Genomic DNA, 16533 nt, shown 5'->3' on the forward strand with positions numbered 1-16533 from the left:
GCCATATTACCCAGGGAACCTGGTCTCCTCAAGAATCAAGCCTGCACATCAATCTTCTAGAACTGCTGGCGGTCTGGAGGGCTCTAAGGTTCTGGTCTCCAATCCTGCGGCACAAGTCCATCAGGATCTTTTCGGACAACGTCACCGTGGTGGCCTACCTTTCCAAGCAGGGTGGCACCAGAAGCAGACGCCTGCAGACCCTGACGGCTCAGATCTGCCGATGGGCGGAGTTCAGTCTCTGTACTCTCTCCGCGGTCCATATCAAGGGTTCACTGAATCAGGAGGCGGATTACCTCAGCAGGAACTCAGTACCTCCGGGAGAATGGTCCTTAAACAAAAGGGTCTTCACCTTCATCACAAGGAAATGGGGCACTCCCCAGATAGACCTGATGGCCACGCATCTGAACACTCAGGTAAAGGAGTTTTTCTCTCTTTCACCAGTCGGCCGTCCCCGAGGCCTGGAAGCACTCTCGCAGACCTGGGATTTCGATCTCGCATACGTTTTTCCTCCGCTTCCCCTTATCTCCAGAGTGCTCCGGAAAATTCGGGAAAACCCTCAAAAAGTCATCCTGGTGGTTCCTTTCTGGCCTCGAAGAATTTGGTTCTCGGACCTTACCACCTTGTCCATAGACGAACCCATGCTTCTTCCTCAGGTCAAGGATCTTCTCGTTCAAGGTCCTGTTCTCCACCCAGATCCCTCCCGATTCAACCTCTCCGCATGGCTTCTGAAAGGGAGATCCTGACCTCTAAAGGATTAGCTGCACCAGTGGTGAGCACCATTCTCTCCAGCCGCAAAAATTCTACGACCGCCAAGTACCAGAAGGTTTGGGAAACATTCATCGCCTGGTGCAATATGCACGAAGTATCCTCTCCATCTATCTGTGAGGTGCTGCGTTTTTTTCAAGATGGCTTTGATAAAGGATTCCAACCTGCTACTATCAAGGTCCAGATCTCAGCTCTCAGCAACTTCTTGGACTTCAATCTGGCTTCCCATCCTTGGATCTCCAGATTTTCTAAGGGAATGTGTAGACTTCGCCCTAGGCTCCGTCCGTCGGTCCCGCCCTGGGACCTTAACCTGGTGTTGCATCAGCTCACCACGTCTCCCTTCGAGCCTCTAGAGGATACCTCTCTAAAGCTACTCACCTACAAGGTTGTCCTCCTAGTAGCCCTCACTTCTGCTAGGAGGGTGAGCGAGCTCCAGGCTCTCTCCAGAGTAGAACCTTTTCTCAGGATTCTGCCGGACTGCATTATCCTTCGTTTGCCACCGGAGTTTCTCCCTAAAGTAGTCTCTCCTTTCCATTCGGATCAGGAGATCGTCCTGCCTACTCTCTGTCCGGATCCCAAGAATCCCAAAGAACTGGAACTCCACTCGCTAGACCTGCGGAGATGTCTCCTGTCCTATCTCTCACGTACGTCTGCCTGGAAGAAATCCGATTCTCTCTTTCTGTCCTTTGCGGGGACCCGCAAGGGCAGGTCAGTATCCAGGGCTTCCGTGAGCCGCTGGCTCAAAGACGCAATCACTTTATGTTACGTCTCCGCGGGAAGAGTACCTCCCTCCGGCCTGAAGGCTCACTCGACCAGATCCGTCTCGACTTCCTGGGCTGAACTCTCCGGGGTGTCTCCGTCTCTTATTTGTAAGGCAGCGACCTGGAGGTCGATTCATACGTTCGTAAGGCACTACAGGCTGAATCTTCACCTCTCAGACGAGTCTCAATTTGGTCGGCGTGTCCTACAGACTGGAATCCTTCCCCCCCTATCTTGCTAATTCTTCTCATGTGCCACCTGGAATGGCAAGGGAAAGAAAGAATTCTTACCTGGGAATTCCTTTTCCTTGTCCATTTCCAAGGTGGCACACTTTTTCTCCCACCCATTAAATTTTCTTTGTTTGGCTTTTATTTGTCTGAGTCTTTCTTTTTAACCACACTGGGGAGGAAGGGGGAGGTCTCCTTTTTTTGTAGTGTTTCCTGCCCTACCTGGTAGGCGGAGCCTTCTTCTCATGTGCCACCTTGGAAATGGACAAGGAAAAGGAATTCCCAGGTAAGAATTCTTTCTTTCTACAGTATTTTAAATTGGCATGGGGAGAGGAGGATATCGGGGGCACGTGAAATTGAGGCTGCTTGCACGGACTAAAAGCTGCAGTATCCGTGAGAGGTAAGTGGGGCGGGAATGTTTGTATGTTAGCATAGATGTGTAATTGTGTGTGGGTGGGCACGGATGCCTGATTGTGTGTGTGTACGCGCGCATGGATGTCTGATTCTGTGAGGGAGAGCATGGATGGATGTGTGTGTGTATTGTGTGAGCATGCGCGGTATCTCACAAAAGTGAGTACACCCCTCACATTTTTGTAAATATTTTATATCTTCATGTGACAACACTGAAGAAATGACACTCTGCTAGCTGCAATGTAAAGTAGTGAGTGTACAGCCTGTATAACAGTGTAAATTTGCTGTCCCCTCAAAATAACGCACAGCCATTAATATCTAAACCTTGGCAACAAAAGTGCCAATATTTTGTGTGGCCAGTATTATTTTCCAGCACTGCTTTAACCCTCTTGGGCATGGAGTTCACCAGAGTTTTACAGGTTGCCACTGGAGTCCTCTTCCATTCCTCCATGACGACATCACGAAGCTGGTGGATGTTGGAGACATTGCACTCCCCCACCTTCAGTTTTAGGATGCCCCACAGATGTTCAATAGGGTTTAGGTCTGGAGACATGCTTGGCCAGTCCATCACCTTTACCCCCAGCTTCTTTAGCAAAGCAGTGGTCGTCTTGGAGGTGTGTTTGGGGTCGTTATCATGTTGGATTACTGCCCTGCGGCCCAGTCTCCGAAGGGAGGGGGTCATGCTCTGCTTCAGCATATCACAGTAAATGTTGGCATTCACGGTTCCCTCAATAAACTGTAGCTCCCCAGTGCCAGCAGCACTCCAGACCCAGACCATGACACTCCCACCACCATGCTTGACTGTAGGCAAGACACACTTGTCTTTGTACTCCTCACCTGGCTGCCGCGACACACACTTGATACCATCTGAACCAAATAAGTTTATCTTGGTCTCATCAGACCACAGGACATGGTTCCAGTAATCCATGTCCTTAATCTTGCTTGTCTTCAGCAACTGACTGTGGGCTTTTTCGTGCATCATCTTTAGAAGAGGCTTCCTTCTGGGACGACCAAGCAAACCAATTTGATGCAGCGTGCCGCGTATGGTCTGAGCACTGACAGGCTGACCCCCCACCCCTTCAACCTCTGCAGCAATGCTGGCAGCACTCATATGTCTATTTCCCAAAGACAACCTCTGGATATGACGCCGAGCATGTGCACTCAACTTCTGTTGTCGACCATGGCAAGGGCTGTTCTGAGTGTCCTGTGGAATCGCTGTATGGCCTTGCCCACCGTGCTGCAGCTCAGTTTCAGGGTCTTGGCAATCTTCTTATAGCCTAGACCAACTTTATGTAGAGCAACAAATCTGTTTTTTGATCTTCAGAGAGTTATTTGCCATGAGGTGCCATGTTGAACTTCCAGTGACCAGTATGAGAGCGTGCGAGAGCGATAACACACCTGCTCCCCATTCACACCTGAGACCTTGTAACACTAACGAGTCACATGACACCGGGGAGGGAAAATGGCTAATTGGGTCCAATTTGGACATTTCCACTTAGGGGTGTACTCACTTTTGTTGCCAAGGTTTAGATATTAATGGCTGAATGTTGAGTTATTTTGAGAGGACAGCTAATTTACACTGTTATACAGGCTGTAAAGTCACTACTTTACATTGTAGCAGAGTGTAATTTCTTCAGTGTTGTCACATGAACAGATATAATAAAATATTTACAAAAATGTGAGGGGTGTACTCACTTTTGTGAGATACTGTATGTGTAATTGTGTGTGTGTGAATGTATGTGTAAGTATGAATAAGTGTGTGTAATTTGTGTGTCTGCATATATGTGCCAGAGTGTATGTTGGAAGGGGGGTAAAGGGCCCTGTGGTTTCTAGTTATGCCCCTGGATGGGAGAGGTGTTAAAATGTGTTAAAATAGCCTGGTCATGAAGGGTACAAAAGATAATAAACAGCCTGGTCCTTAAGCAGTTCTTCCCAGGGGCTGCCCTAAATATTAATAAAACGGCCGTGAAAAAAACCTCGTTTTATAATCGAGCAAATACGGTAATAAATGAATGAATTAATGAATACGTGTGTGATTGCATGGATGTGTAAGTGCAGGGCAGCATTTTATCTATGCTGGCGGCATCAATACACAAGGGTAGCAACTCAGGCCATTACACAAAAGGGGGCAAAAACACTAAAAGGGGGGTCAACGACAAAGCAGTGTGGAAAATACTTTTTAAAAATTATTATTGTTGTAGCTTAGCCCATCTGGTGGGTGTCAGAGCCTGTACTTGTGTGTGTGTTTAAGTTGAACTATAGTCACTTTAAATGACAAAGCTTTCTAGGCCCAGAAATCAGTGGGCAGAAAAGTGAAGGTTTTGTGTTATTGTCTGCATATTTTATTAAAAAGGCTTAGTCGTGTTAAATTGTGGCTTCAGGCGTCCCGTGTATGGTAATTTTTTTTAAGTGAACTGATGTACTCCCAATCCCATCCCATCACATTACTTTAACGTGTTAGAAAATCAGGAAAAGATGTGCATGGATGGTGGGCTGATTCGATGGCGCAATGGGCCAGCCCTCCCCTGGTTGTTTCTTTACAAATATTACAACGTATCTTGCAATTTTTATATTTGCATGTCAAATCTAATAATCCATTTCTTCTTTTTCAGTTGTTGACCAACTCTTCCAAAAGCAGCAATTTAAATGTGAATACAATATATACGACAAGGTAGTAATCTTCAATGATTATATTTCTGCATTTTAATCCACAAATTCCTTCATTCATTTCTTTGCCTACAGATGTCATTGTGTAACCTTCTTGAAGTATTGTATTATGCAAAGTCAAACCAAGTTGTGTGGTTATACTGCTCTACAAGGGGTCCATGTATAAAGCATATATAGAGGTAAAAAAGGTGATCATTGTTTGTTATTGTTTACCTTATTTACATATACCTACGCATAATCCCTTACAGTGGGGGTGAAAGCATGTCTTCTGGCTTTCCTGGTGGGTGTGGATGAGTGTATAATAATGCCTCTGCTACTCCCTTTATTTTAAGTGGAGGGCATCACATATTGACCAAGCCTCAAGTAGTAAGCCAGTATCCAGTCTCATGCTGATGAGTGCTATTAAGGTCGGGATTGGTTCACTGCTGGACTGACTGGGAAAACCTTCTTCTCAGCATCATGGCAACCTCCCTATGGGAAGTAAAGCCTTCTGTGCTATGGGGAACAGTTCTATCCTATGAAGTTAAATACAGTATTCACATAGCCTTGAGCAGTACTGTATGTGCTCTCAAAAGCCTTTAAATCAGATGGAGGCTGCAATCCTCCGGTGCTGACTTTTGAGTGGCTAAAGAGCACAGTGAGAATACAGTTTGAAGAGGAACAATTAGAAGACAATAGATGTTGATGATTCTAGATGGCATTAGTGATGAAGTCTTAGTTATAGTAAAGATGAAATCTCTTTTTATATCTATAGAAGATATACTGACATTCCTTAAACAATACTGTAAACAAGTTAAAAATATCAGGACGAACTATAATCATTTTGGAATATGGACAATAAAGTAGATGTTTAACATAATTTTTATTGAAGACAAACTGTTTTAGAGGTCTACGGAGACCCCAGCTTACTTTAAATTGGGGAACACAAATGGTGACCTCTATTATGCTGGGATGCCACAATTCTGCAGGCAGCATGGTCAATTTGGGCACAAAAAAGAGAACTATACAGACTTTATTTGTAATTGTTGAGAAAGTCATGAACAAACAACAAAAGTCTGTAAAAAACCCCATAAGATGCAGATTGTGCCTAAACATGGCCACATTTATGCTGGTTGTCCCCATAGAGCCAGCCCAAAACCAGCTCAACCACAGGAAGAGACCAAGCCCCAACAAAATGCCCAACAACAAGATCAAAACCTAGAACAAGGAGAGAATCAAACTAAGACATATATCTGCTCCTCAGAATTCTTCAGAACTGTTTCAGTCATAAAAAATGTATAATGAAGCCCATGGAACAGCGCTTTTCCAAATCCTGGTTATCCCACCCTCCCTCCCTTTACTAGTGGGTAGTGGGGGTGATTACCCCATTTTGTCACAGCGCGGGGATACGTATATCAGGGACACATATGTTGCGGGAGTGAAACACACGCGGTGCGGAAGTGGGCGGTAATGATCAGAAGTTCAGTGGGAGCCGGCGGGAGCTGGATTAAAAAAACAGTCCCTGGAAGGGCTCTAGTATGGAGGCCACAGTAGTGGGGTGTATGGCTAATGTTGACATTTTCTGTGAGGACACAGTTTCACTTCAAATGATAGTTAAACAAATCTAGTTGCTGTGCTTCTGGGTTGATATTTATTTAAATAAGAGCACAATTCTACCTATTGGAGATATAGAGAAAGGAGATTTGCCAATCCCAGTCGCTGAATGTGTGAAAAATTTTGGATTTAAATCAAGGTACAGAAAGCTGGGAAAATGTAAACAACAAAATTCTAAAGTGGAAAACACGTAGCTTTTCAATAGGAGGGAAGTTGATGATGATCTTGCCCCTTCTGCTATATTTAAGTATTTCCCCCACAACCCAAAAAAAAATAACTGACAAATATTTCAGTTATTTCCCATATGGAAAGACTGATAAGAAAGCATGTTTGTAAACACAAGTGTAAAGGGGGTAAAGACTTCCCTGAATCTGAAATTGACACAGAGATTCTAGTACTACAAGATTTCAGGTCTTCTGTCTTACCTGGTGGGTGTGGATGCATGTTTAATAATCCCTCTGCTACCCACCACAACGTATGTTGTTTGTAACACAGGAAGCAAATTTGTTATTATAAAACTTTATACAAGATAAGTAAAAACCAGGACTTATTAGTTTAAAAGAAAAAAATCAGACCAAAATATAATTTTAATATGTGTATTTGCAAATCATCAATACTAACAAAACTTGCTTTAGCAAATTTTACATGAATAAATATTTCATTAAAATTTGTAAATCATCCTGTTTCGGTAACTAAAAAGTGCTTCTCCTTAATACAATGTTATCGTTGGTTTGTGCTTAAAATACTTGCAACTTAAGCTTTTTAAAACTTTTATTACAACAATGAAATCTTCTAAAAATAGCACCATAATTGCATTATGAACTGATTTGCCAGAAATATTGACAATGCTATCATTGAGAATTAGCAATTAGATAGTTGGATGTTATCGATAAATTGACAGCATGGTTATCAATAAAAGGTCTAACACTGAATGGTTAAAAAGGACATAAAAATAAAGGGATGTCACAGTGCTATAACTGGACAGAAAGAGCGAAATGTGTGGTTATTTTTGTTCGAAAGTTGTTTTTAATGAATAACACATTTACACCGAGTGCGACTGAAATCAGTCATTTTTATTTAGCACACAAAAACGAACAAAAACCTTATCAATAGGAATCTATATTGGTGGTGGCCCGTTGGTATAGCGCACCATAAGATTAAATGATCTGGCAAAGTTGTTGGCCAGAGTGCAGCTGTGATGTTCTATGTTGGCTGTTGCAACAAATGCCAAAATAATTATCAGCAGCAGAAGAAACTGCAGAGGGAAGGCAGTCAGAAGAACTCGGCGAATAAGGGATTCTTTCTGTTGGGCCAAATTCTTCTCGAGTTGATGGCAACTACCCTCTTTGGACCTGATAGTAAATTTAAAAAAAAATAGTAAAAAAAGAAGAAAAGTAATTGGCATTCAATTATTAAGCTTTTTGTCTACTGCAAGCAGAGCCGGCCTTAAGTGTTCTGGCGCCATGTGCAGACTACTCCTCTGGCGCCCCCTTCTCACTACCCCCCCTGCCCCTTCTCACTACCCCCCCCTGCCCCTTCTCACTACCCCCCCCTGCCCCTTCTCACTACCCCCCCGCCACCTCTCACTACCCCCCCGCCACCTCTCACTACCCCCCCGCCACCTCTCACTACCCCCCCCCTGTCACTTCTCACTATCTATTCCCTCTCCCTACTTCTCATTATCCTCACTTGGTCGCACAGGTTGCACACCCCTAAGGCTGGCCCTGACTGCAAGCTGGCTTGTACCTTATGCTACATTTGCTCCATTTTTCTCAATTAAAAAATGTGAACCACTACCAGTTTTTTATTTCTTAAAATGTTTTAGTCAGGATTATAGAAGGGCAGAAGGGCACGGGATGTTTATGTTTTAAGTTGTTTTCTTCACAAGTGTTTTAGATGACGGCTGGCTCTATAAGGATTTGGAGAGCCGCGAGAAAATGCTTCATTATTTGTCGGAATAGTCACACAACTAAATTCATTTTTTTTCAACCTCCTATAACTTGTACTTTTTGTTTTTTAATCCATAAAACTATCTCTTTTGGTTATAAAAGACTATGGAATTCAGAAGAATAAGGTACCTGTTTGGTGGAACGATGACACGTGGTCCAGGCTCTGACACAACACATTTGCCACTTGACTGTTTGCACTAATGAGAGGGGGAAAAAAAGAATGGTCAGCCAAGGCAAATAAAGAACAAGTTACCGATGACATAAAAATACCAAAATAAAAAGTGTAACAAAGGAAATAAAAAATAATTTGAGATTTACAATGCCCAGGATAAAAGGAACCTAGCTTTTCAGTTCAAGGGTGCCTAAAATGAGACGACAGCAACATGGATCTGATGAGAATTATACTTAGTGAATACACTGCCCATTTTCACAATTATGATGGACCCAGAACACTATCTATCAGTTGCTTAAAAAGTTTGCATATACATAAATGATGTCACCTAAAGTATGTAATAACTCTAGTACACAAGCAATGTGAAAAGGTGACTTTATCATGGAAAACATTATAATTTGTTAAATATAACAATTTCTTTTAATAAAAATATCAGGGTTTTTTGTAATAACATTTCTTCTGATTCAAAGCGATCTATAAGTGATCCTGAAAATTGCAATGTTGACCATTATAAAGATTGTGTGACTTTCCTAGCAGGATTGTGATGGAATCTTTTGTCTATTTCACTACATTATTACCAATATTTGAAAAAAGGTTTCTGGGCATTACCATTCTCTGTTTGAGAGGCCTGCGCCTGCCCAACATAAGGCCGAAGGATCCTGAAGTGTCCAAGGTGGTTGATGGAGACCAAGATGTTAACTCCTAAGTTTAAAAATGAGAAATATTAGTATCTGTAACTAAAGCAGAACAAAGTATAATTTGCTTTTCCTAGCAAATGAACAGAACTGATTAATACTGAGACATTCTATTAGAAGAAGTATAATAGGGGGTCAAGGTAGTGGTCTAGTAGATTAGGACAATATGACATTGCTAAAACACATATTAATGACTGATAAAATTATATTTCACAAAAACTATAGTTTTTAAAACTTATCGGATATCATTATAAAAAATGGTCGAGCTCTCCTTTAAATTGAGAGTTTATGGGTGCTGACATTCACTTCTAAGAGAAAAATAAACCACATAGATATAATCCATATATAAACCATATAAAATAAACTACTATTCTGTGCCAGACAATCACAGCTAAAGATCATCTTCTATATTGTCTTCTTGGCAAAATAGTATGGTTTAGAAAAAGAAAAAAAAAAGAAACGTAAAATTAAAAAAAAACAATACAACTTCATGTTATCTACACATTACCATCCGGACGTTGGCATGCACAGGCTGGTTAGTTGAGATGCCTAAAATATTCTCTATTTCTTGGACGTGAATGGTGACTTCTTTCAGGAGAAACTTCAGCCTGTTACTGATGACATGGGCCCTCTCCTTGGCTTCCAGGCTGTCTGTACCCTCTGCTTTCACCAGAAGCTCACAGGACATGTTCTTCAGAGATGGCACCTTGAGCTCAGACTCTAGCAGATCACTCTTCATTTGCTGTCGGACAAGAAGATGGTCATCAACTTATACAATATGTCTTATGGGTAGAAGAAAAGTCCCTACCGCACCAAAAAAATTACAATCTTTGCAATGAAGTTAACAAAGATGTTTTCTTACCATTAAAAGCAAGTGATGTTGCTGAAGAGTGTCTGAATCACAATTTGGATCAATGGGAATGATCTGATGTTGTCGTCTGTCTATGTTTTCTAACCAGAGAAGCAGCCCCTGGCTAGTTTCATGAAATTCCTATTAAAAGTCACAAATATGCAAAAATCAGTACCCCCACCAATAAAAACAAGTGAATAAAATAACACAAATTGAATAAGTAACACAAATGTAAAAAAACTGTGCTTCCCAGGACCCTCTTTAAATCAGAGGGAGTCAGTGAAAGCCACCCTGTGTCTGGCAGAGACAATAATAAATTATCTGTCCCCATACACAATTGTATTACATTTATAATCCTCCATTCCAGTGAAGAAGGGATTTATTTATGCAAATATTAATGATAGAATATGTAAATGTAAAGTAGCTGTGTACGGAATCATACAAAAATAATGATATACATACAGAAATACTAAGAAATCCATCTACTTATTTAAAAGGGCTAAAGGGCTAAATGTCATATAATTCATGCTTTTTTGTGGACATGATATACTTAATATACTTAATATACTTAATAGTAAACTCCCAGATAGTTTACTGCTTATTCAACTGTACATGGCTGGCAATGCACTTGGGATTAAATGTAACTTTTTAGGGGTTTACATTTCAGTAGACTACAGTCTATAAAAGATGGATTTATGACTTTGTAGTGAAAACATCATACTACAGACCTGGCACTGCATTAAAGCCTCTTGCAGCGAGCAACGCCACCCATCTAGTGAGCTGCACACTTGTCCCCATTTGACGTTCATCTGGCTGAGATGTTCCTGGAGCTCCTTGTTGTCTGTGTTGCCGGCACGTGAGCTCCACAGGTTAATGGAGAGGACAATAGGTTTTCTGGTATCCAAAGCCTTCTGAAGCTCCTGAAATAATAGAAAAATTGGAATTCCTTTTTGTGACGCTTCCCAAAAAATGAAATCTCTTTCAGCCGCAGAATGTTTTTTTTTTAAGGATTATTAAAAGCATTAGCGCATTTGTTTGGTCAACTTTTGCAGCTTTTACTATTGGATGACATTGTATCCAAATCTCAGCTGTTCTTTTTCCACCAAAAAGTGTATTCTTTTCCAATACTAAAATTCCATGTTACAAAAATTAAGCAATCTAGACAATCTCTTAATAAATCAGACATGCTAAAGGTTTCCACATATGTTTGCAGATATCTCCTTTTACCAAAATACTACTCTTGGCCACATTTCTTTATCGACCTGCCAAAGGCTTCTACTTCCTACAATAACTTAATCAACAGTGTTTTGTGGTTTCTTCTGTACTATTCTAAAACAGGCGTCAAAAACACGCATGTAAGAGCACTGAGTTTTGTCCGAATAAGTTTTTTTTGTTTGCAAATTAGTAGAATCATTAATGAAAGTCCACAATCTATTTTTGGTGAATAACAGCACTTTTTCTAATCAGATCACTAATTTTAAAAGGAATGTAGTTTTCAATAAAGAATTAAAAATCACTTATAGTCTGTGCTCACCTTAAGTCGTTTGATTTTAACGTTAACTGTTTGAATATCAGTGCCAACATCCAACTGCTGTACTCGCCCAATCTCTTCCTCGGTGTCTCCCAGCCAGTCCCAGATATTAGTGAGGTCCGGCATAAATTGCTGCCAGTGATGAGATTCTGGATTTATTACGGGATCCTCCTTTTTTGCTTCTGCCTGGAATAATTCCCATCTCTCAATAACACCTGGAAGAACTGTAACATGAACACAACAATATATTTTACAGAGACAGTTGCATGAACACAACAATGTATTTTACAGAGACAGTAAGCTATGCTACAGAAGAGAAAGGGGATTATTGGGTAATGTAGAAAGTACACAAACATTGACGGTCTATATCTCAGATATGATGAATCCACAAAAATGCAGAGCTGAATGTAAGCAGAGCCGCATGATTGGCAACCTACTTACCGGCTGATTTAGTCTCGGTGCTGTTTAAATTGGCCAACCCAGGGAACGCCTCGTCTTCCTCTTTCAGATTGTCTCTAACTTTCCTAACAGTGTCTATGCTCCTTTGACACTCTCTGAGAAGTTTCAGCTGTAAATTAAGCATTCAGACATCAAATATGGAGTAGTATGAAGCTGATGTGTGTTCTTAGCTCGACTACTTATAAAGTCTAGTATCTAGTAGGGGGAGAAGGAAAGGGGCATCTCCAGGTATTGTGGAACTCCCTTGATGCTTAGTCTATGGAAAACTAGCCATCTAATGAGTTCTAGTTCCAAAAAAGCTGGACAGTGGCCTGTTGGCTATCCCGGCTCTAGTAGAACACTTATATCTGCCTGTGTTACTTGTAGAGGAACAAGGTAACGTATACTACCCTGCACGTAGCTCTACAAGGACATCAGTGATGATTGGTCTATGAGTCCCATATCTAAACCCACACATCCATATAATTTCATCTATATTTAACACATTCTGTTTTTGTAACCAGTTATGATTAGTTATTCAATTTTTTTTATAATTTTGGTAACTATATGATATATTAAGTTTGAAAATAATTCATGTTAGCAACACTACGCACTCTGTTGTTTGCCAACTGACAATACTTACGTAGCCATTGAATTTTGGGTCTGGTTCACGCCTGGCGGGTATTTTGCAGCATGTGGCGTTCTTTGTCTGTTGCAGGTAGAAGCGCCTGGAGTCCAGTACTTTGTCAAAGTGCTGGATCTTTAAAGAACTTGACTCTGCTTGAGACAAAACAAAAATATCAAGAAATATCAAAGATTATCTCTCTATATTCTCAAAACGGCACAACTGAGAAAACGATTCCAACCAACTTGCAAAAGAAGAACATATTAGTAACACCCGCAAGAGGAGTCCACATCAATCCTCAAAGTCTATGGAGATCGATGGATCTATCTATGGAGTATCAGCCTGGGCTTTATCATAACAATGAAACAATAACTGTGTGAGATGACACTTCATATATTTACCTATAACAATAACAACATAGGTATTGTCTTTGGTTTATGATTGTTTTGTATAATAAATACTTTAGATCCTTTTTTAAGATTATATACTCTTCATACATACCTAAGACAAGTTTATAGACATATATTTAATGTAAAGAAATAATCGCCTTCACATTAAAGTTATTTTGATCTGATTGAATTTATTTCATGCCTAGCCACATTGAAGGCTGATTTCTGCAGACCCAGACCACAAAGCCAAACTGCATGAACACAGAGAACACCAGACTTCAGAATCAAGCAAAAAATCCAACATAAAATAAAGACAGATATTAAACACCCTGCTGGTAAAGGCAGACCCACTTTACTCAAGAGAATCCTACAACACAAGTGCTTGAGCTGAGCAGCAAGTGATCATGCAAGTTAGGCTACTGTCAAAGTGGCCATTCAATGGAGGTTGGGGTAAATAAGAAGTTAAGAAAGTATGAGAGTGCACACAAAGAGGGACAGGCAAACTGTCCGTACCAGGACACAGGGTAGGTGGCATGGTTTGCGAAGGTCCGTAGAACATCATTAAATTATCCACCACAGACCCCAGTAAAGGTTCACCATGAACAATGTTGGTGTTTGCCCCTGCCCGCAAGAATAGGTAGCCGTGAACCGTGTATAGCAAAATAATACCATATGTGACTGCATTAAGAAAGGAAATGTTTCTGTTACAACACTAACAAGAACACTAAGAAAGTTTATAAACGGTCATACCAGATGCTGCTTGAAGGAAATCATTTTTCTCCTGTTGATGTCCTTCTACATCTGAAGGTAGCACTTGAGCGACTGCTGTCTCAAGACCTCCACTGAGGTGATGGTCGCATTCCAATGAGACGGAATCTGCTCTTGAAGGGGTGTCTGTGGCTGAGGTTTCACTCCTCTTAGGCACTATTAGTGATAATGAGCGATCAGAAGAAGGCAGCAATGTAAAGATTCCACCTGTGGCCAGCTAGGAATAACAAGAAAAGGGAATAAGGAGTCATGATCTTTTGTTGCCAAGGTTTAGACATTAATGGCTGTGTGTTGAGTTATTTTTATGGGAACAGCACATTTACACTGTTATACAGGCTGTACGCTCACTACTGTCATTTCTTCAGTGTTGTCACATGAAAAGATATAATAAAATATTTACAAAAATGTGAGGGGTGTATATTTAATTTGATCTTTCTCTCTCTCTCTCTCTCTCTCTCTCTCTCTCTCTATATATATATATTGATCAATTGTGTTACAAAGTTTTTCAAAGCTTTTGGTAGAACTGTTTCTGTGGTTTGGCATTAACATGATATAAAAAACAATGGTGTTTTGTGTCTGGCGTTTTGACATGAAGTTTAATACGTGATAAAAATGAACTCAAGAACATTCATTCTTGTACATCCAAGTATATAAATATGGTTAGTTTTTTTCTTGAATAATGGGCTGTCTGGGTGTTAAAATTAAGGACAGTCAGATGAAGAAGATGTGTTCTCCCTGTATAGCTATCATAGGAAGCCCATGACTGTGTAGAACCATTTGTTGGGAAGGACTATGTATTTCTGGTTGATTAAGATGAATGATGTCAGAGTTACCCCCACAAAAAAAACAATCATAGTGTTTGAGAACTTACTCCATCCTCCTCTCCACAGAAATGGCTCAGATGTTCCTCCATCTGGGATCTGAACCTCGAGTTGTCCTCTGAATTAATTCATACTCCGTGGCACATACATCACGGCCACGGAGGAAAACCTCTCAAAGGTCCAAAACTAAAGTGGCTCCAGAACTTTGCTTTTCGATGTCTTTGCAAATCCTAAAAAAGTAACAAAATCTACACTGATTTCAATGTTTTTTGGACAAACAGAAGGGAATCCTTTCCAGTTTTTCATTTTTTTTTCTCCAGGAACAACCTTGGCAGCTGCATTTAGTGATCTACAAGTTTGGACACTCAGAATAAATGGTCAGAATGGCAGAATAAATACTGATGTAAAAGATGTAAAATATACCCCCAAAATATAGATTTCTGCAAATTATTTAGAAAAAAAATACATAATCCAACAAAAGAATCCGTTATAAATGTATATCCACTTATAAAGGACATCAAATAGCTCTTAATGCTCTTAATCCCCCCAGGACTGATTGGCCAGCGATGTAAATGACAATGTATTTAGTGGGTTGTTAGTGACAGGATAGAGTTTGTCCATCAGGGTTACTTGTGTTCGACGGCCAATATTTACTTACCGGTGCCAGATAAAGAAAAAACTCGTATTGGCTATTTATCAATGAATTGTAAAGGGATCCTTGACCAATGGTCGGGATTTCGCGGTCTGTCTGCAGAAAAGGTTGGTTATCCTCCACTGCGTTCATAGACTGGACCGAAATGGAATATCTACTCGTTATAAACGCTTAGTAACAAACAACTATTTCGTGAACATGTGTGACGTTCCTCCGGCGTCATAGCTATTGCGGATCGGCAGGGATCGATCCGTGAAATGTCCGCCCGATCTCCCCTCTGACAACTGGGATTATTTGTGACCCCAAGCTGTCAGATGAATGTGACAGCGCTATAACTGAACGCCGTTACATTCAAATGAGAGTTAAATATCCGAGAGGCGATTCAGGGATTTCCTACCAGAGGTGCCATAATGACTTCCCTGGGGATGCCCTTCACGCAGCAGGGACTCCCGGGGTCCGTGGAGACCCCAATCAGGTCTCCTACCTTAATGCACGACAGACTGATCGCACGATCAAGCAGCGTGTATGCTGCAGCCCCAACTGACAGCTGTCACATAGGATCCCCCTAATTGCTGTGTAGGGTTTCCCTATGATAAGAGAGATCACTGTGGATCAAAGGAGATCTCAGGGGAACAGTGCATTTTTTAAATTATTTACTTGTGAAATCAAAAAAGGAAAAGTACAATAATACTAATAAAAAAATCACAGATAATTGGTTTGATAAATCAATATCCTGACTGTAAATTACAACCCAAAGAGTTTCCATAAGTTTATTTTTAAGAGAAAAGGAGAAAAACTAAAAGAGCAACAAATATCTCCATTATGGAGGATGAAGCATTAAGTCTTTAGGTCTACACCAAGTGTGGTCTTTTTTTTTATCTATGTGACCATATCAACAAGAGGAGATTATCAGCAGTACTGAGCCCACAGTACATGGTCAGGCTACCTTTTTTACTTTTAGAGAAACTAGAAATCCATTGGGTGCTACTTGATTTGCCACTAGATGGCGCTCTCATCCCTGTAAGAGTCACCAGTGGTCTAGAAAGCATCTATAGAAGTCCTTGTTTGCTTGTAGTGGACACCTGGTGTCTAACACCTCTGATCTAAGACATAGGACCTGCTAATGCTCCCTTCTCTCTCCTTAGGTTCCTTAAGCCTCCTTTCACAACTTGTTCCAATGCAATGTACCGTGTGAACATAAAAACAGAGAGACACAAAGCC

The 16533-nt window shown here is 40.8% G+C and overlaps 1 protein-coding gene across 1 annotated transcript; it reads right to left on the bottom strand.

The window, feature by feature from the left end:
- Positions 1-7539: 7539 nt before the first annotated feature.
- LOC128483934 (nesprin-1-like) lies at positions 7540-14752 on the bottom strand. Its single transcript, XM_053460255.1, has 11 exons — positions 14711-14752; positions 13822-14056; positions 12701-12834; positions 12061-12187; positions 11623-11834; positions 10817-11008; positions 10101-10229; positions 9768-9980; positions 9153-9245; positions 8501-8568; positions 7540-7774 (listed from the first exon to the last, which is right to left on the bottom strand). The coding sequence occupies exons 1-11, from the start codon at positions 14750-14752 to the stop codon at positions 7540-7542; spliced, it is 1680 nt and encodes a 559-aa protein (XP_053316230.1).
- Positions 14753-16533: the final 1781 nt, after the last annotated feature.

Source organism: Spea bombifrons, chromosome 3 (assembly GCF_027358695.1).
Source record: "Spea bombifrons isolate aSpeBom1 chromosome 3, aSpeBom1.2.pri, whole genome shotgun sequence".
Taxonomy (NCBI): Eukaryota; Metazoa; Chordata; class Amphibia; order Anura; family Pelobatidae; genus Spea; species Spea bombifrons.

Bases quoted from the DNA above. Each gene is read 5' to 3' on its own strand.
- LOC128483934 (XM_053460255.1), bottom strand. From the start codon at position 14,752: ATGGAGGAACATCTGAGCCATTTCTGTGGAGAGGAGGATGGA. The intron at 14,057-14,710 runs GTAAGTTCTCAA...TGTTATTCCTAG, and splicing joins TCTGTGGAGAGGAGGATGGA to CTGGCCACAGGTGGAATCTT. The intron at 12,188-12,700 runs GTAAGTATTGTC...CTTAATTTACAG, and splicing joins ACCCAAAATTCAATGGCTAC to CTGAAACTTCTCAGAGAGTG.